This window comes from Corythoichthys intestinalis, chromosome 7, assembly GCF_030265065.1.
Source record: "Corythoichthys intestinalis isolate RoL2023-P3 chromosome 7, ASM3026506v1, whole genome shotgun sequence".
NCBI lineage: Eukaryota > Metazoa > Chordata > Actinopteri > Syngnathiformes > Syngnathidae > Corythoichthys > Corythoichthys intestinalis.
In genome coordinates this window covers 30,249,641-30,275,350 of record NC_080401.1, presented here as the reverse complement: position 1 = coordinate 30,275,350, position 25,710 = coordinate 30,249,641, and the positions used below count along the sequence as shown (strand labels likewise).

Below are 25,710 nucleotides of genomic sequence, written 5' to 3'. Positions count from 1 at the left end.
GCCTTGTTTTGTTATTTAGGGGGTTGGTATCCAAAAGTATTTTTGTTTTTTTAAACATTTTGACCAATGTGCACAGGATGACTTCCCACTGGCGAGCCTGCCGCTGCTGGGCTACACGGTGAGCACGCCGGAAGAGGCAGACGCCATCCACAAGGATTATGTCTTCAAGCTGCAGTTCAAGTCACACGTCTACTTCTTCCGGGCAGAGAGCGAATACACCTTTGAGAGGTTCGCATCTCATTTCACATGAAAAACGTTACAAGTTTGACTTTGGCATTCAGTTGAACAAAGTGAATGAATGAATTCATCAACTCTCAACCCTTTTTGTTTTGCTGGTGCAAATTTTACACACCAAAAAAAATAAATAAATAAAAAATAAAACAATAAAACAAAAATAAACGGCACATTGAAATTTTTTTTAAGATTTCAGAAGAAATACGGATGTAAACCACGTCTGTCGATAACCCCGGTTTTACACCAAGCGCGTCGGCATCACCGACACCTCAACGCTCCGCTGATGCTCACCCCTGATTTCAACATGATGCTTTTTACAAGCAGAGAGCGTCTTGATAGGTTCACGCGTGGATTGCAAGATCGCGTGAGAGTCCGAGAGTAGCGGGTATTTCAAGATGGCAATACAAAAACCATTTGCCTTTCAGAGCCCGCGTGTTGGTCAGCTTTCTGTCTGAAAGAAAAGTCCTGTGCTAAAGAGAAAAACAATTGCAATGACAAAGATTTTAACATGTATTTTACAAATCAAATGCCTCAATGAATCTTTTCCTATGAAAGGTTTTAAAAAGCTTTCTTGATTAATTTTCCCAAGTTAATTAAATTTATTGCATATTACCGGTATTTTGAAAATCGTCCGGATCCACCGCAGTTTTACACGAGTGACTTCTGGTCTGCCCGATCCTACCTAGTTTGATTGATCCAGGAGAGTTGTGAAAAATACTCTCGCGACAAATAATAAACTCTGCCGTTCGTTTCGGGTGTTATGCGTTTAACCGCTTCTGGGTCGCATCTTAAACTCAGTCGCTCTGCAAACGGTGTGCACTCACTGCTTGACTTTAACAGCTGCATTTTCACTGCGTTGACGTGTCGGCATAGTGTAAAACCGGGGTAAGCCACGTTGTATTATCGGATATTTACATAAAAAGATGCTACAAAGAAATATTTCATTAAAAATGTCTTTCAGGATTCCCTCGGATCCTTGAGAAATCATAAAAGGCATTGAATTCATTATTTTTAAAATCATGCCTTAGTTTTAGAATGTCAAATCATATTCTCAAAATTCTTCAAAATGTGAACACGCAAGTACAATTATTTAATCACACAAATACTTCTAAACATGTTAAATACGATTACTTTCAAAACTCATCCCATCTTTGCATCCTGGTTTTGGTAATGGCGCCAATCTCATTAGTTCTTGCAAGGTTTCACACAAGCATATCTAAACAATGGCACTGTCAAAATGATGACATTTGGCGGGAATCTTGACATTCCAGTTCCTTTGCAAGAAATTATTATTACGTGGTAAGAATAAAATTCATACGATTAAGTAATGGCAATTCCTAATTCTGTGTGTTGTTGAAGTTTTTCCAGTTTTGATCTGTTATCGAGTTAGTAAGTAATTTTAAACGGCATGAATATTTAAAAGTTTTCAATCTAACTTGCCTTGAGCTGCAGCAACCCTGTCTTTACTATTTAAATATTTTATTTTATTTTTTTTAATTAAAACGCAGAAGAGTACTGTTTTCGCCGTTTTTATGTAAATCATAAACATTTAAGAGAATACTTTTTCCATTTTTTAAAAATTAACCTATTCAAAGTTGTGTTGAGTTCATTTTGTCTACACTTATAGATTGGTTGAATTTTTCTTTTATCCCAGAAGGTGGAAGTAGTCGCCGGAACATGCCAAGTAAATAAATCAATTCTCTGGGATAAAAGAAAAATTCAACTAACTTATTAAATGCAACAACAATACCGATTTACCCCTTTGTATTTAAAGTATAGATATTAAAAACAAATACAAATGAAAAATAATTAAAATAAGTGAATTGTTACCGTCTTAAATAAGCTTGAAATAAATGAAAATTACCGTTGCCTCTCCTTTTTTAAATTAAAAATATAAATTAAAACAAAATATGAGAAAATATTGAGGATTGAGAAGCTTAAAAAAGAGGTTTCGGACAATTTAGAGGTCAACAATATCTGTACAGAATTAATCGACTATCAAAATAGTTGTCCATTTGATAGTTGATTAGTTAATCATGGAAGCCCTTGATGGCAGACATAAGGGCTTTCTAAAGGAATCATGACTATATGGCCTGCGACAAAAATGAGTTTCACACTACTGTCTTTAATCCTTCTCTCATTATTCACTCATTGGCTGCCATTGATGGCATAGACATCCAATCCATTTTGACGGGGGGAGGGCTAACGTGATCATTTGATATCGGCAAAGTCAAATTAGATTGGACAACTACCGCAAATAGCAGTGAAACACGATCATTCAGTGAAAGAGTTAAAAGGTTTAAATGGATTGGAAAAAAGGGGCAGCTTTTAGACCGAAAAATACAGTAATTTTTCTCATTGATTTGTGCTCTCAGGTGGATGGAAGTGATCAAGAGCGCGGCCACCGCTACAGGCCGTGTGAACCTGCTGGTCCCCTCCAAAGGAGGAGGCCCCCCAGCCGAGATTAACATAAGATGATGTGAACGAGTCCGCTTCTACCCCTCCCTCCGTTAACCACCTTAACATTGATCTCCCTCGGAGGCTCTTTCAAGATTTATAGGACCAACTTAGCGACAAGGATCAAGAAGGTCTTAACGTTGAAGGAGTTGTGAGATGAAGAGAAAAGACAATGACGAAAAAGGTTCCTGAAGGTGCAAATGAGAGACTTGAACGCATCGGTGCTGATGTTAAATCAGTATTTGTCATTAACTCATTGGCTGACATTGACAGTGATGGACATCCAATCCATTTGTAAATGGATTAGATGTCTATTGCGGTCAGTGAAACTGAGACGTGATCATTCTAACGGTCTATTTATTGTGTAGTGTGCGTGCGTACGGTGTGTGTGGGTGGCTCATTTATTTAGACTACCCCTTGATTCGCAGTCAAATAATATCATTTCAGACTAAACATTGAGCCTGTATTTTTTTTAATCAAAAATGAACCGTCTGAATGCGTAAACTGTGTGTTTTCAGCTGTGGTTATTTATTAGGGCATGAGCACCAACATGGTGCGAAGCCGCTATTGCTCTGCAAAGGATTACTATTATTCTTTCTTCATGGCAAATGAAAATAGCCCATTTGGAGGTCTTAACATGCTCAAAAACTCACCAAAATTTGCACAAACATGCGGAGTCTCGAAAAATTTCGATAATTTGGCAACGAAAATGTCAAAAAATAGCTCAGTGGCGCCCCCTGGAATTTTGTAAAAAGGCCTCTCCATTTAAGTTTTTTTCAACGTAGAGCGATGAAATTTGGGGAGTTGATACCTTGGGCCAAAATGCTTCAAAAAGTCTCTTGCACCCATATTCCAAACCCAACAGGAAATCTGGTATTTTGGATTAAATATTGAAAAACATGACATTTTTGTCGAAAACCAGGGTGCACGTTTTAGACCATTGCGCCGAGGCAGTTGGATCCTCTTCAAAATTGGTGAGACTTTTCATGAGACATATGAGATGTTTTCATTTACGGGCCTGACCTGGACGGAGTACCAAAATCGGGCTTATTTGGGGATTAGGGTAAGGGTTTAGGGTTAGGGCTTCTTCAGGGCAAATGAAAATGGCCAATTTGAAGTTCTGAACATGCTCGAAAAATTCGCACATATCAAAATGGTGAGTTTTCATTCACGGGCTGACCTGTGCGGGGCGTTTTTTTTTTTGTGTTAGGGTTTAGGGTTCACACTCTGCTACTTCTTCTGTGGGAGAAAAAAATACTATGTACTTTTCAATGACACATTAGGGATAAAACTACTTCTGTGGGAGAAAAAAATACTATGTACTTTTCAATTAAATATATTAGGGATAAATTGGTTCATGTGATGACAGCAGTGAACTGCTTTGACTCATTAAGGCTGTTGCTTCACTCTGCTACTTCAGCTGTAGGAGAAAAAAAGATACGATGTATTTTTCATCGTGTCAAAGTCGATGGGGTGCCAAAGTCGGACATTTTGTTGACAAAACACCAAATTCAGAAAATGACTAATAACTCCCGCATACAAAGTTCAATCTTTTTCATATTTGGCATGTACGTGATGTATCCCAGCTTGAACTAGACTTCATTGAAATATCACCCATTAGGCCTGGCGCCCCCTGCTGGGAGCAGGAAATGGCCTTTTTTACGAGACAGACCCCTCCTCGAAGGAAAAAAAACCTAATGAAAAAAAAAATCACGGAAAAGAAATTGGAGAAATCAACACAGGACTCCCGAGGGCCGGTTGAGTCCTGCTTACAGGGCTAGTATTATTATTTTTTTAGTAGAGGTCTGCCAATAGGGGATTTTCAAAGGCTGATGCTGTTACCGATCAAAACGAAACAGCCAATTGCCGATGTCCAAAGTATACTTTTCTCATCAACGAACTGGACGTGTTTTATCCATTTTCCCACGCTTATCCGAGGTCGGGGCGCTAGAGCAGCAGCTTCAGGAGGGAAGCCCAGACTTCCCTCTCCCAAGCCACTTCATCCAGCCCTTCTTGGGGGATCCCAAGGCGTTCCCAGGCTAGCCGGGAGACTGTCCCCCCAGCGTGTCCTGGGTCGGCCCCGCAGCCTCCTTCCAGTGGTACATGCCCGGAATACCTCACCAGGGAGGCGTCCCGGAGGCATCCTAATCTCATGCCCGAGCCACTTCATCTGGCTCATCTTGATGCGAGCCACCTCCCGGATGACCGAGCTTCTCACCTTATCTCTAAGGGGGAGCCTGGACACCCTACGGAGGAAACTCATTTTGGCCGCTTGTATCCGGGATCTTGTTACTTCGGTCACGACCCACAGCTCGTGGCCATAGGTGAGGGTAGGAACGTAGATTGACCGTTAAATAGAGAGCTTCGCTTTTCGACTCGGCTCCCTCTTCACGACAGACCGATGCAGAGTCTGCATCACTGCTGACACAGCACCGATCCGCCTGTCAATCTCCCATTCCATTTTTACGTCACTCGTGAACAAGAGCCCAAGATACTTCAACTCCTCCATTTGGGGAAAGCCCTTATCCCTGACCCGGAGTGGGCATTCCACCTTTTCCCGACTGAGGATAATGGTCTCTGATTTGGAGGTGCTGATTCTCATTCCAACTGCTTCACACTCTGCTGCGAACTTTTCCAGTGAGAGTTGAAGGTCACGGCTTGATGAAGCCAACAACACAACATCATCTGCAAAAAGCAGAGATGCAAAACTGAGGCCACCAGACAGGACCCTCTCAACACCTCGGCCGCGCCTTGATATTCTATCCATGAAAGTTATGTACAGAACCGGTAACATAGGGCAGCCTTGGCAGAGTCCAACCCTCACTGGAAATGGATCCGACTTAAAACTGGCTGCACGGACCAAACTCTGACACCGATCATACAGGGACCGGATCCACCGTATAAGGTTTTCCAATACCCCATACTCCTGGAGCACCCCCCACAGAACGCCTTCAAGTCCACAAAACACATATAGACTGGTTGGGTGAACTCCATGACCCCCTGAGAACCCTCCCGAGGGTATAGAGCTGATCCACTGTTCCGCGACCCAGGACCAGATGAAGCTTCATGAACATCATGAAGACTGACAGCAACATGTTTGTGACCACAAATGCTTTTCATCTCAAACAGGCACCATAGCGATTATTACTATATGGTGCATTTAAATAAAGATTTCTTACTCGATCGTAAAAAAAAAAAAAAAAGCAAGCAGACCTGTTTCTGAAGAATATTACGCATGAACAACGTATCCCGTTTTCGCAGGTTCCGGTTATTTTCAGTCCAGAGACTTGGTTGTGAAAATGTACACATCTCTGAGTGTATGAATATTGCACATTGAGGATGAGTATGTGGGTCTGTGTGTGGCCAAGCTTGGGTTGAAGCCCAACGACCCACTTAGTGATTCACTGTTCCACATCTCACACATATGCTTCACAATATGGGACTACGAAAGCCTGATAACATCCCATGACTTTCCACGCAATTCCCGTATCAAATTCTGGAGTATTGTGCAGGTCAACAAGCACAAGTGCCAAAAGGATGTGTAACCATATTGGTCATTCTGGGATTGGATTGGATTTTGGCTTCTTGAAAAGTAAGACTTTTCTGGTTTTGTTCTACATTCTACATATTCATTAAGGTAATTGTTATGTACGTCCTCAATCTAAGTACATTTAAGGCAGAGACTTGAGTGGAACAATTTATTCAGTGTGTTTCTCATCACATGTGCACACGACTCATCAGAGAGGTTCTTTTTTTACTGTGAACTATGACACAGTCTAATCTGTTTACAGATCCATACAGTGGCGCCTCCAGAAATTTTTCATAGGGGTGGCCAGATGGGGCCACTTAAAATGTTGGGGTGGCCAAAACTAAAAGCCATAATTTTAGCTTTTCATTATATTATTGTAGTAAAAAGGTCAGGGGAAAACTATCAGAAAGACTTAAGGACACGGCTACTGATATACTTTGGTGTATTGTGTAATATTTAATGTGCATAGTCCATAACTGTCCAGTCAACATTTTGAGTTCCACAACAATTGTTTTATTGTGTTATGTATATATTAGGCATAACGTGTAAATTTAACTAGGGCTGTCAAACAATTAAAAATTTTAATCGAGTTCATCACAGCTTAAAAATTAATTAATCGTAATTAATCGCAATTCAAACTATCTCTAAAATATGCCATATTTTTCTGTAAATTATTATTGGAATGGAAAGAAGACATATACATTTAACATACTGTACGTAAGTATTGTATTTGTTTATTATAACAAATCCACAAGATAGCATTCACTTTATTAACATTCTTTCTGTGAAGGGGATCCACGGATAGAAAGACTTGTAATTCTTAAAGGATAAATGTGAGTTTGTATATTGTGACTAAATATTGCCATCTAGTGTATTTGTTGAGCGTTCAGTAAATGATACTGTAGCGACTTAACTGTTCTACCCAAATGCATGATGGGAAGTGGTGCAACCATGACTGTGTTTGGTGGCTGCAAATGCTATATCTTCTCTGCGTTGGGTCCTCTACAGGGTGTTAAGAAAAAGATCAACTCCTGTCATTCTTCCCCATGTCGCTTCCCACAATATTTATATTGCAAAGCTTTTGCCAATTAAAAGCACGGCCCCAATGAATGCTTGTATCTACTCCACTCTGTCTCTTATCTTTGTATATAAGTAAAACGGCGCCATTGTAGGCTGTTTGCGGCAATGCGTGAAGGAGTCGTACCGCGAATGCGTTAATTGCGATAAATATTTTCACGTGATTAATTTTAAAAAATTAATTAGCGCCCGTTAACGTGATACATTTTACAGCCCTACATTTAACAAAACAAAATAAATTCATTAATTTGGGAAGAAATGCAAAACTGATGCTACAACAATCTAACGATATACTGGCAAGCGGGGGGGGCCAGTGGGGTGGCCAACCAATTTATAGGGGTGGCCGTGGCCACCCCTGACCACCCCCTGGTGGCGCCACTGGATCCATAGTAATATCTTTATTATCTCATTTGGTATTTACAATAAGAACTGTAACTGGGTTGCAAATCCGTATTTTAACTTTTCTCAGGAGTAGCTTTTTCTCCTGACAGATGACATAATTAATTGTGCTAAGAAATTGTGACCGTGTCAAAAGATGACAACTGCACTAATGATGCAATTTTACTTGTTAAAAATGAATTTGGGACTCAAATTTCACTGTCTTTGAATGACCGCTGCCAGCCCGTCCAGTTCAAATGGATTTGGACGTCTTTCGCCGTCAACAGCACTGAAACATAATTATTCATCATCTAGCTACCACAGCAGAAATTAGCCTGACACCTGACGAATCATCTGCACTCTGAACGTGTATTCGCTTTTGTTTTGACATCTACACATTACTTCCGGTCTACCAGCTCCTGGCTGCAGCCAGACTTCAAAAAGTGTCCTTAGAAGGAAACTTTGTACCAAGTGCGACAACTTTACCTTTTTTCTCGCACCAAATTCGTGACGAAAAACGGACTAGCACATTTGCATGTCGTTTCATAAAAGACGAACACACAATCACCGACCAAGTTAGGTGGTCACAATTCTCCAAGAACCAGCAGAGGGAGAGCGGCGTCCCCGCGCTGCCGTGGCCGCCCACAGGCACACTGAGGCGGTTCGCATAGCGGTGCTCTCCGGGAGACATGGAGATGTTACGCCGCTCGTCCGTGTTTGCCGCCGAGGTGTTCGACCGCTCACCCACTGACAAGGAGTTGGTGTCCCAAGCCAAGGCGCTTTGCCGGGACTACATTCAATCCAGGTTGGGCCGCGCTGGCATAGGCTGGTCCAAGCCCGAGCAACTCTCCTCTTCGTGGGGGACGCAAGGGGACGTGTCTGCGGTGCTCTTGTGGTTGGGTGAGCATCATCGAGTATTAAACTTTTTGATTTTAATATCTTGTATTTAATATTAAATATTCGAAATGACAATACATGTTTGAGATATATATTATATATATATATATATTAGGGCCGTCAAACGATTAAAATTTTTAATCGAGTTAATTACAGCTTAAAAATTAATTAATCGCAATTCAAACCATCTATAAAATATGCCATATTTTTCTGTAAATTATATATATATTCTGTAAAATAAATTGTTGGAATGGAAAGATAAGACACAATATGGATATATACATTCAACATACGGTACATAAGGACTGTAGTGGGCATTTCACTCTACTGTCATTTAAATCTGTCTATGCTGTCCTCACTCCGAAGCGTCTACTTTTTCCAAAGCTAGACAGCTAGTGAACGACGCCTTAATAATCAGACTTCTTTCTTTTTCATCTGATTAATAAAATGACCTCAAACCATTGTCCTCTTTAGACCGTCGTAAAACTTGTAACGCTTGGCAGGGCAGGATGAGCGTATAGAAGGCAAAAAAAGAAGCAGACGTCCACCCATGCACTTTTAATAGTCAAAAATAACTCCAGCTCTACCACTCGTCACTCGGAGCTCAGCGGTACGCACACACGCGTTCCCAGACGAACTCCCCCAACACAAGTAAGCAATAACAGAAGAAGAACATATACAACATAAATAAAGCAGCGCCACCGCGCGGTGGACGTCGGGAGGAAGACCACTCAAGGAGGTGACTGTTACATAGTCCCCCCTGGTAAGAAAAAGGCTGTCCACAGCCGCACACAGCTGAAGAGGAACCATGAAAGCACCTTAACAGCATCCTATACATAGGCAACAGTAAAGGCAAGTACGGCAAAGAGCACATAAAAAAACAAAAGTGCATAGTGATTTTTTTTTTTGTTTTTTTTTTTGTTTTTGTTTTTTTTTGAACAGTAAAAGTATGAACCTCAATAACAATCGCTAACATGGGCAAACACGATAAACAATAACAAACAGCAAATACAAAGAAGCAAGCATAACAAAATAGTGCTAACAGTCAGAAAATGGCTCACTTCAGGTCGAGTCTGTCCGTGTGAAATGCATTAGTCCATTTGCAATCAGCCCAACCAGACGTTACTCTGGGGCAACGCCTGGGCCTGAGGACGTAAGGCCCTACGGGAACTGGGTTGATGTCACCAACAGAGTCCACATCAGTAGCAGAATCAATGTCCCACAAACTAGGTTCATCACCTGCAGGCGGGGCAGCAGCACCAGAGTCTAAAAGCTCCGCGCCCCCAGTCACAGCAAGAGAGGAACCCGAACGAACATCAGAAGTGAGAGAGTCCCAAGTATGGAACGGTTGCATATTAACAACATGAAAAACACCAGCGTCAGTACCAGAGTCCACCCACGTGAGTCTGTAGTTAACATCGCTGAGTTTCTGAGACACACGAAGCGGACCTTCAAACAAAGGTGCAAGTTTGGCTGTAAAATTGTTTAGAGCGTCTGACCTGGGGTGCGTCTTAACTCTGACAAGGTCACCAACACAAAATGAGGCTTGTCGATGTCTCAAGTCATAGTAGCGCTTTTGTCTCTCATGACTAAGGTCTAAAGCTGCTCTGGCATGATCATGAGCATCCAGCAAGGAGGCTCTGAGAGACTCAGGGTAAGGTACCCCTGGGTCATCAACACCGTCTGAGGAGGGCTGAGTGATGAGGTCAAGAGGGGTGTCCAGCTCACGACCATAAAGCATCATAGAGGGACTAAGTCCAGTACTATCATGAGGGGCTGTACGTAGGGCAAAGCAAATGTGAGGGAGGTATTTGTCCCATGAAGTGTGTTTGTCACCTACATAAGCGCGAATGGCAGTTTTCAGAGTCCGGTTGACACGTTCAGTCGCGTTTGTCTGAGGGTGATACGCAGTGGTGAGTCTGTGTACAGAGCCTAAAGCAGAAACGACATGTTCAAACAGTTCACTCACAAAAGGAGACCCTCTGTCGGAAATCAGGTAAGTAGGTGTGCCATGACGAGCAAAAATGTCGGAAACAAATTTACCTGCTGCCACCTGAGATGTGGCTTCTCTAACTGCACTGACTTCAATCCATTTAGTCAGATAGTCAACGAACACAATCACATAAGCATTACCAGCTGGGGTACGGGGTAAAGGACCAACAAAATCAACACCCACGTACTCCCAAGGTTTTTGAGGTACAATCGGAACCATGAGACCTGCAGGTTTGCGTTGACTAGGCTTAGTGAACTGGCAGACTGAGCATGAAGACACATAGCGTTTGACATCAGCGGCCATTTTGGGCCAGAAAAACCTCAAACGAAGTCTAGTCAGAGTTTTAGAAACACCAAGGTGACCTGCTGTAGGGTGGTCATGATAATAACTCAGCAAAGTGCTTCTCATAGAAGTGGGTGCAAACAGTCTCAGTTCTTTCAAAGGATGCAAACCACATCTGTATTTAGAATCTTTGTAATACAACAGAGAATCGTAAACGACATACTGTGAACGATCGACACTGTCCAGGTTAGTCTGCAAGTCTTCCTCAATACTTCGAAGAAGAGGACCCGCGACCGGATCATCCACTTGAAGTTGCCTTAGTTGAGGACGATCTGCCAGCAAAACAAGGGGCAGAGCACGAATGTCCAAGCTGCCAATGACAGCATGTGCAGGCAATAGATCAGTCGGACTGACACAAGGAAGAGGCAAAGGATTCCGAGACAGTGCATCAGGCACCTTGTTGTGTGCGCCAGGCTTGTGCACAATTGAAAAGTCAAAGTCCTGGAGACGAAGTGACCAGCGGGCAAGCCGGCCAGTGGGGTTTTGGCGAGACCTAAGCCATTTGAGACTGTTGTGGTCAGTAATAATTGTGACATGGACACCTTCGACATACGGACGAAAGTGCTCCAGGGCCCATATCACAGCAAGGCATTCCTTCTCCGAAGTACAATATGGCAGTTCAGATTTGTGAAGGGAGCGACTAGCAAAGGCCACGACATACTCACGCCCCTTGAGATCTTTCTGCATCAGAGCTGCACCGAGGCCGACGTCACAAGCATCGGTATGAATGAAAAAAGGCTCCTCAAAATTGGGAAATGACAGGACAGGTGCAGATGTAATACGATCCTTCAAGAGATCCATGGCTTTTTGACAGTCGCCGTCCCAGAGGAAAGCGGCGTCCTTTCTTGTGAGAGCATGAAGCGGTTCGGCGTGTCGGGCATAATCCTGAATGAAACGACGATAATATCCAGTCAAGCCGAGGAACTGCCGGACCTGCTTCACTGTAGTGGGGGCGGCGAACTCCATGACTGCCTTGACCTTGTCCACATCCGGTTCGATGCCTGATGAAGTGATGCGGTAACCGAGGAAGGTGAAATCTTTGAGACAGAACTGGCACTTTTTGAGCTTTAGAGTTAGGCCAGCCGCTCGCAGCCTGTCCAGCACTTCCTGAAGATCCAACAAATGCTGATCAAACGTAGGCGAAGCAATGACGATGTCGTCGAGGTAGACAGCACATGTTTTGTAAGTGAGGCCGGCAAGCACAGAGTTCATGAGCCTTTGAAAAGTCGCGGGTGCGTTGCAGAGCCCGAACGGTAATACCCGAAACTGAAAAAGGCCACAATGAGAGATGAAAGCAGTTTTGTGCCTAGAGTCATCAGACACTGCAACTTGCCAATAGCCTCGTGCTAAGTCCAAGGTCGAAACAAATTTCCCCCGTGCCAAAAAGTCCAAGGACTCATCCACCCGGGGTAAGGGGTAGGAGTCCTTTTGAGTCACTTGGTTGAGACCCCTGAAGTCCACACAGAATCTCGGCTCCGCGCCTGCTCTGTTGACGATAACCACCGGAGCCGCCCAAGGACTGGTGGAAGGCTCGATGATGTTGTCTTTTAACATTTGTTGAACTTGTTCTTCGATCACACGTTTCTTAGCAGGTGACGTGCGATAAGGTGGAAGGTTCACGGGTTTTGCATCACCCGTCTCAATTTCATGCTCAGTGGGAGTTGTTCTGCCAAGATGGCCATCAAACATGGAACCATACTTAGAGATCACACCAAGCAGAGTGTCCTTGTTATTATCTGAGAGATTTGCCTCAGACACTTTAGCAGCCAAGTCCACGTCAAAAGATCCCACCGACATCGCAGCCACCGTTGAATGGGAATGGAAATCCTGATAGTCCTCATCCTCTGACAGAGGGTAGGGAATTTCATCCATGTACACAGTCCTAGTGGGAACGTGTATGGACACGGAAGCTCTTGTCATAAAATCCATTCCCAGGACAAAAGGAGACGACAACTGAGGAATCACTGCAAACCGCTGGTAAAAGTCCTTATTCATGAATCCAATATGTAGCCATGCGACACCTTCTGGGATGCACGGAGCATTATTGGCAAGGTTGACAGCCGGGCCGTCCCATGAACGTGTCTTGACATTGCTATTTTTAACAAGATCCGCACATACGGCCGAAAGCGAAGCACCTGTGTCTAGAGTAGCATCCACAGAAGAGGCATGGAAGTTCACTTTGGCCCTCAGAGGAGTATTCCAATGTACGTCGGAAAAATGGTCTTCCAAGTGACCAAGAATTTGTCCATCACGAGGTTGAGGCGGAGGATGAGGCTCGGTCAGCGACAGGGGGGAGGTTGGCCTCTGCGAAACGACCTCCCCCCTCTGCAGTTTCCCAACTGTCTGCTGAGTTGTGGCGACGGGGTGCTGAGTCCATCGGTCCCTTGACTGTCGGAGCCAGGGGGACCAGGCGCTGAAGAGGACTGAGAAGAGCCAGGCTCCGTAACGTCGGCAGCACGTCGCCTAGAGGAAGGTTGGCCATAACAGTTCGGGCACGTTCGTACTGTGAATCCCGGACGTGAGCATCTGAAGCAGTAGGGTTCCGATTCACGTTGCACTTTAAGACATGAAGAAGACGGAGGTCCACTAGGTCCGAGCACTGAGTGGAGCTCATGAGCATGCAGCAAAAGTTCCATAACAGAATTGATGTTGGCACCATACAGAGCAACTCTGTATTTCTCGAGACAGTGCTTACCAATAAGGTCGATCTGTTCTCTCTCAGGCGGAGGAGTTTTAAGTTTATTAAATTCACTCAGCATGTGCGCAACAAAGGTTGGAAGAGGTTCATCCTGAGCTTGAACACGATCCAAAAGTCCTCACAGAATGCGTTCTTGGTTGTCAGAGGGCAAAAAAACAGAGCTGAAGAGCTGACAAAACTGAGCCCATGAGGTTATGTGAGAGCTCAGTGCCTTGAACCATTTCTTGGGTTCCCTCGCAAGGAAGTGAGGCAGTTCATACAGAATCTGGTCATCTGACAGGCTCAACGAACATTTATAAGAACCGACAGCTTGTAACCAGTCCTCAGGATTCACTTTGCCATCCCCAGAAAACACAGGAGGCTCCAGTTTGGCGTGGTGCAAAGCTGCAGCAATTGCTCTTGAGGTGTTGCTCAGCTCACGTGCATGCGACTGAAGAAAAGGCCTCACCGGCGAAAATGGATTGGAAGGCAGGAAGGGATTAGTTGGCAAAAATGGGTTGCTATTCGTCGCCATGACTGTGGGTTCCGCTGTGGCCCCAGCAGTTATATGAGGAGTGGACGCAGCAATAGGCGAAACATCAAACTGTTGGATTGCGGGAGAAATAGGGTTTTCCCTGGCAAGGCGGTCCCACTGACCAAGCAAACTCTGCTGTATGTTCAGCGAGTCACGTAAACAGTCACTAATTTTGCCAACTTCAGCTCTCAAGTCCATTATTTCTTGCCTAAGATTTTGGTCACAATTTTCAAAAATGCAGCACGCTGGTAATGGAGTAAGTTCCATGTCAGGCTCACTGTTGTCACTGTAGTGAGCCATTGTGCTTAAATTATTAGTTATGATTTGGAGAAAACTCCCACGAAGAATAAAGTCCAAAAAAGATAGAAAAAATAATCCAAATCCGCCCAGCTTTCACACGGTGATCCAAGAATTAGACGGATCCCATTGCAATGCTGCAGCCGCGATGAGACCGTCAAATCCAAAAAATAGACGGATCCGAAAGGTCGCGGTGGGACCGTCGAATCCAGATAATAGACAGATCCGAAAACAATATCGCACCGGCGGCGGGACCGTCGGATCCAGAAAATAGACGGATACCAACTCGACTGAGGATCCAGGAAAAAAAATGTTCGGGCGCCACTTGTAACGCTTGGCAGGGCAGGATGAGCGTATAGAAGGCAAAAAAAGAAGCAGACGTCCACCCATGCACTTTTAATAGTCAAAAATAACTCCAGCTCTACCACTCGTCACTCGGAGCTCAGCGGTACGCACACACGCGTTCCCAGACGAACTCCCCCAACACAAGTAAGCAATAACAGAAGAAGAACATATACAACATAAATAAAGCAGCGCCACCGCGCGGTGGACGTCGGGAGGAAGACCACTCAAGGAGGTGACTGTTACAAACTACAAAAAAAAAGTACACAAGCATTGCATTAGCAAAAACGTTAGCTTAGCACGCTATACAGGTTCACTAAACATAAACAAAAAGCGTCTCATACAAAAAATATAACATTTCGCTTACTAACATAATATGTACATTCTTTACAACAACCATACTTACGGACAAATCTTGTCCAAGGATCATATAAGCACAACATTACAACGTAGGCGTCAGCCCGAGACGTCGTGCAGCCATATTGTACTGGCAAGAAAACAATAAACCATGTCGCAAAGCGACCACAAGAGTTCGCTGTTAGACAGCACAAAAAGCCTTGCTGTAAAACTTACCAAAAGGCAGAATACTGTCTGAGCGGGACATGTGCGTTAATTGCGTCAAATATTTTAACGTGATTAATTTAAAAAATTAATTACCGCGCGTTAACGCGATAATTTTGACAGCCCTAATATATATATATGTTTTAATAGTTTTAATCCTGCTCCCTACAAATACTAACCCATTATAAATAATAAAAACGTATTTATTGGTATTACACTTAAAGTAACACTAATAATTTCAAGAAAAACGAAAACTTTTGTGAGCTAGCAAATGCACTCTTAAAAACTGAAGCTAAATGAATTAGGGAGAATAAAATCCAAACTAAATAAAATTAAGCTATAATGAAAAATATAACATTGGTTCGTATGTGCCTTGACATCAAGTCGTGTCTAATCTTTAAAAAAAAAATTTTTTTTATACCCCTTCACGGATCTGGAAATTGACCAGCGACAAGTCCATTGTTTGTATTTGACTTGACAATGACTGCTGATCGGTCATTTTCAATTCATACCATCATTTGGAAGTTGACTAGCGGTCTTTTTTTTTTTTTTTTTTTGTGTCAGCCCTATAAAACCATAATTTATCAAATAAAAAATGACTAATAACTTTGAAATTATCAAATATGTGTGTGTGTATGTAATATATATGAGGTGTGATAACATAATTAATAGGCCCGATAATATACTGTATAATATCTTTGGCATGGTGTCGGTGGATTGGGTTGTGTGCTTTTGTTTCCACTCCTGTTTTGCCAATATGCAGTTTTTCTTTTTTTTTTTTTTTTACTATTCGAGAGGCCGTATTTTTCATCACTGAGTGAGAAACCTTACAGTGGCAATTAACAAATGTTTTCATTTTACAGCGTTATGTTTACAAGCTCTTAAGAGGCCTATTGGTTATTAATAGGCTTGCTGTCCTATAACTGCCAAGTTAAGAAAATTGTTTCATGGACCAAGACTACAAAAGTCTCCTCTCCTGTTGCACCAAATGTTCTATCTGCAGACAAAACACAATACCTGTTGGGTTTATGTTTTAGTTCAGTGCTCGTTGTATGGGGGAACACATTGTCAATGACATTGACTGATTGATTGTGATTGACTCAAATTATATTTATTTAAAAATAAATATGAGCACTTTTTTGAAGTAAAAACTGTTCTTGTCTTTGTTTTGTTAATTTGTTCATTATAATAATGTTAATGTCATCATGAAAATTCTGGTTAGGTCAAAGGCAAATCTATGCTGAACCCACCACTAGTGACGAGATTTGTCGTTCACTTGAGTAAACGAATCCATTCCGGTTCGTTCAATAAAAAGATTCGTTCAAACAAATCGTTCAACGAATCGTTCGCCCCCCTCATCTCCCTCCCCGCCCAAACGAATCGTTCGGTTACTGAACGGGAAGTGACGTTGTCGAACGAATCACCAAAGACCGCTTCGCAGTATAACTGAACGGGAAGTGACATTGCTTTGTCCCTCCCTCTCTTCCACATTGACCACTCGTCGTAGTTTCAGAAATGAGTGACAGGCGGTATCATTCTGCTTTCACAGACAGCCTCGTCTCCCTCCCGCTGCTGCAAAAGCGAGGGAGAACTTCCGCGTCGTCTGTCCTAGTTCTATGGGCTCAAAGTCATGGCTCGTGCTTGCATTTCGATTTAGGACACGGTTAAACATTTTCCTTTTGTGAGGGGAGTAGGGGGCGGGGGCGCACGGACTTTCTTTAGCAGGTTCTTGATCACACATACAATCACATATACAGCATGTTTGCTGTCACGAAAATAAAAATACATTGAAAGTTTAATTTCTGAATATGGAACGACCAACACATCATATTTACATCTCGCTCTGTTGTATTTTTGTTTTTTAGTATTAAGATGATCGTGTTGAATTTTTGCACTGGTATTAATAAATAAAATAATCCGGTCAGCTCCCCTGTCGTCCCCGCATCTCAGATCGTCAAATGCTGACGAGAAATAATTGTTTGCTCTTTACGATGTCGCCTTTCTACTCTCATTAGTCTGTTAAGAAAAATGTAGACATATTGCGACATCTCCCGTGTCCGCGTGCTTTGTTTTTGGGCGCTTGAGTAGCACATGATGGACGGATTGATATAATTTGTCAAACCAACCAACACCTGACACGAAAAAAAAAAAAAAAAACACTCGGAAAAAAATTACATGTATATACAGTTTCATTGCAAATCAGTATTATGGTGATCATATTGTTTTTTTGCACTGGTATTAATAAATAAAATAATGCACATGCACATGATGGACGGATTGACATAATTTGTCAAACCAACCAACACCCGACACGCTGACACGAAAAAAAAAAATAAAACACTCGGGAAAAAATTGACATGTATATACAGTTTCATTGCAAATCAGTATTATGGTGATCATACTAAATATTTTTTTCTGTGCACATATGAGGTAAATATCGCTGCCATGAAGCCTCCATATAGTGACAGTTCTCTGCCCGCTTCACTGCCGTCACGCGACCGCAGCTCAGCTTTTGCTCGCCTCGTAGCTACCCGTGTTTTAAATTACTGTAAATTTGATAGTATGTCGTCATAGGCAGTCACGAGTTTGTTGAGAAAAATACTACTCTAAACAATGCTCGCTAGATTTGTGTGGTGTTTTTGTCTGTTTGAGCAGCATTTGATAGGCTCCACGTTAACAAATATGTGACAAAGTCATTTCCTTTCATTTTCTGATTCGTTCACCGCATAGTCATTACTGGAAAATCAAGTTAGCAGCAAGCTAGGTCAGGAACCGGAGGACCGAGTCACTGAACGGGAAGTAACAAAACTCAGTCTTGCCCCCCTGCCTGCACGCTGGCTGCTTATTGGCCACACGTGGACGTGAGTGACAAACGCCGATTCTGTTTCCGCTCCCTCCCCTGCCCGCGATGAGGCTGGCGTCTGATTGGTCGTGTGCGATGTCAGAAGACGCTGCCGCTTGCTCAACGCCCTCCCACGCAGCGAACAAGCACCACCTTCATAGAACGAATCAGTGCAGTGATGATTAGTTCGGTCTCGTTCACCAAAACAATTCGTTCAAAAAGAACGAATCGTTCGCGACCGATACAACACTGCCCACCACTAGTATTTTTGACCTACAGGTGTCCAAAACAAAGGTGATTATACATTTGAAAATTATATACATGTACTGTATTATCGGTTACTGTATCGGTATCGGCCTTGAGCAGGAAGTTATCGATATCGGTTTCAAAAAATGGATAGCGTGCACCCCAATATATATAAGTGACTAAAATTAGATATAAAGGTCTTAAGTGTCAACTGTTGAATTGAGGTCCATTGTAGTGACCACTGTTCCTGAAAAGGTTAACAACAAACGACTCCAAAAAGACCTACATTTTAACTGTCGTTTTACAGCAAATAGCAGTAAAAAGTATGCATGTGTTGTAAGTATGCAACCAGTCTAATAACTTTTGTGACATCACTGGTCTCGTTTACCTCACCAACCCGGGTATGAATCTGTTTTCACTTTGGCATTTGAGCAAAGTATAGTTTAAGCTATTAGTACGTTTTTGCTAGTTCTCTGGGAGTAAGGTTTTTTTCTAACCTTAAACACGCATCACTTCCTCCAAATGGTGTTCATTAGCTCGGTAGTCGGCACGCTAGACTGCCAAGATGACTGCAGAATCCCGATCAAATATAAATAACAGTAAAAAATTAATTAGAAAGTTATTTTTTTTCTTCCTGGATTTCCAATTAAAAATATCTATCTAAAAATGTATGATGACCGAAGCACTACACTGTTTTATGTATGCAGTACTGTATTTTATGGTTTTCCCAATTTTTTTTTTTTTTTTTTTTTTGTGATCGGTATTGTTCTGACAAACACAGCTGCCAGTATTTTAAGTTTTTTTTTTCTTCCTAGTGTTAACGACAGTATTTGCTTCCATTCGATTCAATTTATCTTAAAAACTGGCTTCATTTCAGTCGAAGTCATTAATTTATCCTGTTTACGTTTTGAGGTGACGAGCTGGAGTATCTTCGTCCCAGCGTTTATCGCAACGTGGCTCGACAGCTCAACATCACGGTCGCCTCAGAAAGCGTGGTTACGGATGCGTTCCTGGCCGTGGCAGCAGACATCTTTTCTACAGGTGAGCCTGCAATTTAGGATTTGTGACTAGTCCATTGTTGTTCATTTTTGCAGTTAAACTGGCTGGCGTACACATTTTCTTTTGGGGAAGTGGAGTTGACAATAAGAGGAACTTGTTATCAGGTTAGTGACATCATGAAGTTTTTATCTACCAAGATGAATGAAGTGGGAGAGTCATTGGGTAATCTCAGTGAAGACTAACAATGGCGTACCGCACGTATGCTGTTTTTAGACCGTGACGTCGTATCATAAAGCGGAAGTAAAGCCGAAGCGGGACATTATAGACCCGCCCTCGCATAGAAACAACGTAATTTGTGCTACTTTTCGCCGGTAATCTTTCAAAAACGAACATGCTGATCACACATTGCTTTTTTGGAACTTGTAGAAACGACTCTAGACATTACGACACATGAAGGATGTTTTCTTCATACGTTTCCGGAAACCAAAAACTCGGGAGGAAAAAATGTGAAGACTGAATCAACTTGCGCGTACTTTAACACCAGCTCGGTGAATCCATTCACATTTCATATGCAGTAAACATTTTGTTGGGTTGGCATGGTCTTTCAGACGACAAAGAGGTAAGCCATTTTTATATTTTTAACTTATTTTTGTAGCGTAACGTTGTGCCGTACTGATTCTGTCTGACAATGAATGACCTGAAAAGAATTACAATGGTATCTGACTGCCACTGTTACAGTTTCTGTTATATATATATATATATATATATATATATATATAAAACAACTTTAGTAAGGGGGAAGTGTTAATAAATTACAGAATTAAGATTTGTTATCAATGAAAAAATTAAAAGTGATCGTTGGATGTCACTGAGTATCATATGCGATCGCTACACAAAGTTAACTAAATTACCCCCAAGAACGGTAAGAGACATAGGACAACCAGAGGATATATAAGAAAGACAGGGCTGATGGTAAAGGATAGCTTGTTGAAACAGGACAATGTCATTGTCAGTCGCGTCGATAAAAAAGCTAAGGCTATGCTTGGGTCGGCTCGTTTTTTTTGTCTTTTTCAGCCTTCGACAGTCAAGCCATCTCTTTAACTGAACATGTTTATGTTCTTCCACATCTTTGCCAGTGAATTTGGCACCAGGCACATCATTTTCGGAGAGAATTGGTAGGTTTAGCTCTGTAAACATCTCCTTCGTACACGATTTTCATTCATTTCCTATTAGGGACGAACGGTTGCTTGTCCCTACTTAGCAACAGTAGCTAATGTCATGAATATTAACGAGCGGAAGTGACGTGTTGCTTGCGGTACGCAATTGGGGCTGCAGGTATCGATTTAGGTAATCGATTAATCTATCGAATCGCTAGTTCGACTAATCGGATTACAAACATTTAATGCGTTGCGGAATACATTTTAGGAGATGTAAAACTAGTGTTTCTGCATGCAATTACTTATTTTTGCATGCCAAGATTGCACTTTTAAAAGAGCATTTCATGCGAATACAAAAATGTTTCTTCAAATTGTGCAGAATTGCACTTTCATTTTGCAAGACCAATAAATGTATTTAAAAATAAATTAAAATACCTGATCTTAGCCTCAAACGTTATAAAAAATAACTAAAATGCTAAATGCGGATCTAACAACAATACAACAATAGACTAACTTGTATAGCAAAAGTCCACTAGCTTAAATACTATAAAATGCTAACTGTTTTGACAATGCTTTTAACAAATCGTTCAAACACATATTCCCACAAAAAACTGAACTAAACTAAATAACGAATGCATAAACATAGTAGCTCAAACAAACAGAAACTTACCTTATGTTGGTCTTAAAACCCAGCAGCTGGAAGGATTCAAGCGTGTTCGTGAGTTATGTCATATTCACTGTTGCCACTAAATGGTAGTGTATCAACCCTAATCAATAAAACTAAATTCAAACACTTTCAAAACAAACCTGTATTACAACGCCACTATAATTAACAAATCCCCGAAGCAGCAAAATTTGAATCAAAGCTTTTTTCTTATCAAATTACTCGAGTTAATCGATTCATTGTTGCAGCACTACTAATAATACTCAATTCTAATTGAAACAATTTAGCACATTCGGTGCCATTGACAGGAATAGACGTCCAAACCATTTGAATGAGGAAATGGACTGAAATTGAAGATGAAGGTAAAATGTTTTACACTCTAAAGTATTTGCTTTCATCTTTAAAAGCTACACCGTCTGCTCATAAAAATTTAGCAGAGAAAAGTGGCGTCATCCTGGATTTAAACAGGCAGACAGAGTCAAGTGTGTTTATGGGAAGCTAAATTCTGGATGTCTAAACATAGCAAAGATGGTCCACAGAGGTTTCTGTATGAAAGACATTCACTCTGCCCTTTTTTGAGTAAATTTCCCCATCTCAGCAGGATTTTTAACACTGCTCATCCATCCGATAAAATGCAGATAGAGGCATTTTGTTCCGCCCCAGAAACCTCTGGCATCAGAAGAGTGCAGGACCTCTGCCAAGACTCGGCTGAGAGAAGAAATAAAAGAAAATCATCCTTGTTTTAGGGAATTTACTTCCTGGTTCTCTGAAAATGATGTAAGATGACAGGAATGTGTCACTTTTCATTTGAGGCCAGGCAACAACAATTCTTGCATGACAAAAACAAAGTATGATTTCTCTAACGAAAGTGGGGTAAAAAAAAAAATTGTGATCCAATATTTATTAATTGTCAACTAGTGTTTTTGGCTATTCGACTGTTTATGGAAAGGTTTCTCGGGTAACTGAAATCTATGTGTGCGCGCACTTTGTGCACTTACCCTGCTCTGTCACATTCTCGTCTTTCCTGTCCTCCCTCATCCTTCCGTATCTGTTAGCTGGTGTATCCCTTCTTCACAGGGTGTCCCCGCAGTAAGTTAAGTCATGACTAATTTGTTACGCCACTTATAATTGGGTAGCATGTTGAATTGTGCTTTTGTATCCCTGTTCATTGTTTCTGTCCGTCCTCTTAAACCATAGGTGTCAAACTCAAGGCACAGGGGCCAGATATGGCCTGCCACATTTTGTGTGGTCCGGGAAAGTAAATCATGTGTCAAAATCAACTTGTTTCGCACTAAAACACAATTCAGTAAATTTTCATTAAGGACTACAGAAATCAGGAAATATTTATTTATGTATTTATTTATTTGCTTTTTTACTTTAAGATATAATTTAAATAAAAAATAATGAGAATATTATTTTTTTCCAGTTTTTTATCCAACAAAAAAGTAAAACTAAATTAGAAAATAATGTTTACAGTTTCCCCCCCTTTTTAAAAAAAAAAATTTTTTTTTTAAAGTAAACAAAAAAAAAAATCTTTTTTTTCCCAGCAGGGCACCGGGGAGAATAGGGCTGCAGGCAGCTATCGATTATTTCAGTTGTCAATTAATTAGTCCGAAAATTCGGGTAATCGGATTAAAAACATTTAATGCGTTGCAGAATCAATTCTAAGAGATGCAAAACCAAGGCTTGCCAAGATTGCAATTTCAAAAGAGCATTAAATGCGAATACCAAATAAAATTCACAAGTGTTTCTTCAAACTATGCAGAATTGCACTTTCATTTAAAAATAAATTAAAATACCCGAGCTTAAAATAAATGAGGATCTAAGTACAAAAAAAAACAACAATTGGCTAACTTGCATGGCAATAGTCCACTAGCTTAAATGCTATAAAATGCTAACTTTTTTTTTTTTTTTTTTAAACAATGCTCTTAACAAATCATTTAAACACCCCCACCCCAAATGACTAACTATACCTATAGATTAAATTATAAATGCATAAAACAACATATTGGTGCAAACAAAACCTTACTTTATGTTGGTCTTAACAGGGAGCAGCTGGATTCAGCCACGTTAAATGAGTTGGCATATTCACTGTTCCCACTAGAGGACAGTGTATACACCCAAATCAATAAAACTAAATGCAAACACTTTCCAAACAAACAATTACAATGTCACTCGAATTAAACAAATACTCAAAGCAGCAAAATTTGATTTGAAGCTTTTTTCTAATCGAATTACTCTAGTTCAATGGTGTCCAAACTATTCCACATGGGGGGGTGGGTGCTGGATTTCATTCCTACAAAACAAGATGACATCTTTTCACCAATCTGGTTTCTCACAAGTGTAATCAGTTGATTGCAGCCAGGTGCTGCTTGTTTTAGCACAAACTTCATTGGTTAAACTGTCTGTGCTCGATTGGTAGGAACAAAAACCAGGACCCACAGCGGCCCTTGCGGACAGGTTTGGACACCCATGCTCTAGTTAATTAATCGTTTCAGCACTAAGGGAGAAATGTAAATAAATAAACATTTTCTTTTAAGAGGCTCAAAAAAGGTTTTGGACAGTTTTTAGGTCGACAATCTCTCAACAATTGATAATCATCAAAATTGTTTATTTATTTGCTAATCCATATTTTGTATATTAACTCTTTCAGTGCCACTGACGATGATGTGGCTCTTTTCATCCTTCTGTGTTAAATTTAAAGGAGTTGATTACTAGTTTATCACTTGTAGATGTCCAATCCATTTGAAGTGGGAGGGTTCAATTGTTCACTGAATGAACAAACCCTCCCACTTCAAATGGATTGGACATATTGCGGCGTCAATGGCAGTCAAGGAATTTATTGTGGTAGCCCTAGATGGCCCTCCAAATTAAATCAGAATTAGGATGTGGCCTCAAATCCAGTATTCCAAAATTTCCTCTTGTGTTTGTGTGTGCAGGTGTGACATGGGGAAAGGTGGTGTCTTTGTACGCGGTTGCTGGCTCTCTTGCCGTGGATTGTGTTCGCCATGGCCACCCTGCTATGGTCCACACCATCGTGGACTGCATGGGGGAGTTTGTCCGCAAAAGTCTGTCAACGTGGCTGAAACGCAGAGGAGGATGGGTAAGTTTCCCTTTGTAATGTTGTGTTTGATTTAAGGTTTATTAGGGCTATGGTTTGAAATCAGAGTTTCAGAGTGTTGCTTTCCTTGTTGTTTAGGTGGACCTGACCAAATGTGTGGTGAGCACGGAGGTTGGTTTGCGTTCCCACTGGCTGGTGTTGTCTCTGTGCACCTTTGGACACTACGTCAAGGCTGGGGTGCTTTACCTCCTCAGGGACAAGTGACGGACCCCATTTTTAAAACTGCATTGCCCAACATGCACTCTCAATCACTTACAAAGTCATAAGAGACTATGCGTATGCAATATACATTTCATAGAACTAAGATAGACGTCCAATCCTTTTTTTAAATGCATTGGACTTCTATCACCGTCAATGGCACTGAAACATGATTCACTGCACTTTCTGCACCTTTTTTATTTATTGTATATTGTTACAGCACATGTTTAGTGAGAAAGTTTTTTTAAAAGCATTTCACAAAACTGCGTATTAAGCATGTTTGAAAAAATAAACTAAGTGGCCTTTCTTTTCTGTGCTGTAGTTGTAGATTTGATCAAACGATAAGCACATTTCATTTTATTGTGATTTTATACATTAGGACACTAGCGACAGAAATGTTTGTCAAATAAGTCGTTAATAAATGACCAATTCCTGCCATTTGTTGTTTAATGTATTAGCTTATTTAGGGATGTGTTTTTTTTCACCAGGTTGACAAAGGGCCGTAACTGCCCAAAATGCCATTCCTGTAAAAGATTCGGGGCCGGAACGGTGCTTTGATCCCGTATGACAACTGCCAAAACCCCATGTAAAAAACAAAAACAAAAAAACAAACAGCGTAATCCGTTTCCACCGATGTTTATTATTTATTCCACTGAGGTCTCCAAGCTGCAGCAGTTTATCTGAGTCTGACGACTCAGTGATGAGTCGAGTCGATGTGCGCATGCGTGCAGCAAACCACCCTGGACTCTGTTGTCTGTTCAATTGGCTGACAGACTGACATGTGAGCAGCATGAATAATTGGCTCTGATTGTTTCAAATGTAAATGCTATCTGAAACAAGAAAAAAAGAACACGCTTGTTGAATTAATGCAATAAAATAGGGCAATGCAGCAGAAAATTGGTCAGACCTTTAAGAGAAAGGAATGAGTGGAAGAGGCTTATTTTATGTTTGCTCTGATGGGGAGGTTCAGAACAGCTTTCATGTTAATGTGCACTTTGGACTTATTTTTGTTAATTTATGTTGGGCTTGCCTTATAATGAAAAGTCCATGTGTGCGTGATCTTCAAAATACAGTGGGGCAAATAAGTATTTAGTCAACCACTAATTGTGCAAGTTCTGCTTGAAAAGATTAGAGAGGCCTGTAATTGTCAACATGGGTAAACCT

At 41.4% G+C, this 25,710-nt stretch overlaps 2 protein-coding genes across 7 annotated transcripts in view; both read left to right on the top strand.

Annotated features, from left to right (window-relative positions):
* Positions 1-3,912, top strand: part of farp2 (FERM, RhoGEF and pleckstrin domain protein 2) — a 43,622-nt gene extending 39,710 nt beyond the window's left edge. For 4 of the 5 annotated variants that reach the window (XM_057840749.1, XM_057840750.1, XM_057840747.1 and 1 more), the window contains 2 exons: positions 77-228; positions 2,610-3,912. In XM_057840749.1, coding sequence (XP_057696732.1) covers positions 77-228; positions 2,610-2,712 — 255 coding nt within the window. In that variant the 3' untranslated portion in view covers positions 2,713-3,912. Of the gene's footprint in view, positions 1-76; positions 229-2,609 lie in introns of those variants that run through there. The other variant, XR_009063825.1, reaches the window with a different exon arrangement.
* A 139-nt stretch (positions 3,913-4,051) lies between these two features.
* boka (BCL2 family apoptosis regulator BOK a) lies at positions 4,052-25,502 on the top strand. 2 transcript variants are annotated; one of them, XM_057840751.1, is made up of 5 exons: positions 4,052-8,575; positions 19,320-19,448; positions 19,502-19,570; positions 24,167-24,330; positions 24,427-25,502. In XM_057840751.1, exons 1-5 carry the CDS (start codon positions 8,365-8,367, stop codon positions 24,550-24,552), a joined length of 699 nt encoding a protein of 232 aa, XP_057696734.1. In that variant the 5' UTR covers positions 4,052-8,364; the 3' UTR covers positions 24,553-25,502. The 2 variants fall into 2 exon arrangements, with proteins under 2 accessions (XP_057696734.1, XP_057696735.1); XM_057840752.1 differs by lacking the exon at positions 19,502-19,570.
* Positions 25,503-25,710: the final 208 nt, after the last annotated feature.

Bases quoted from the DNA above. Each gene is read 5' to 3' on its own strand.
- boka (XM_057840751.1), top strand. From the start codon at position 8,365: ATGGAGATGTTACGCCGCTCGTCCGTGTTTGCCGCCGAGGTGTTCGAC. The intron at 8,576-19,319 runs GTGAGCATCATC...TTACGTTTTGAG, and splicing joins TGCGGTGCTCTTGTGGTTGG to GTGACGAGCTGGAGTATCTT. The intron at 24,331-24,426 runs GTAAGTTTCCCT...CTTGTTGTTTAG, and splicing joins TGAAACGCAGAGGAGGATGG to GTGGACCTGACCAAATGTGT.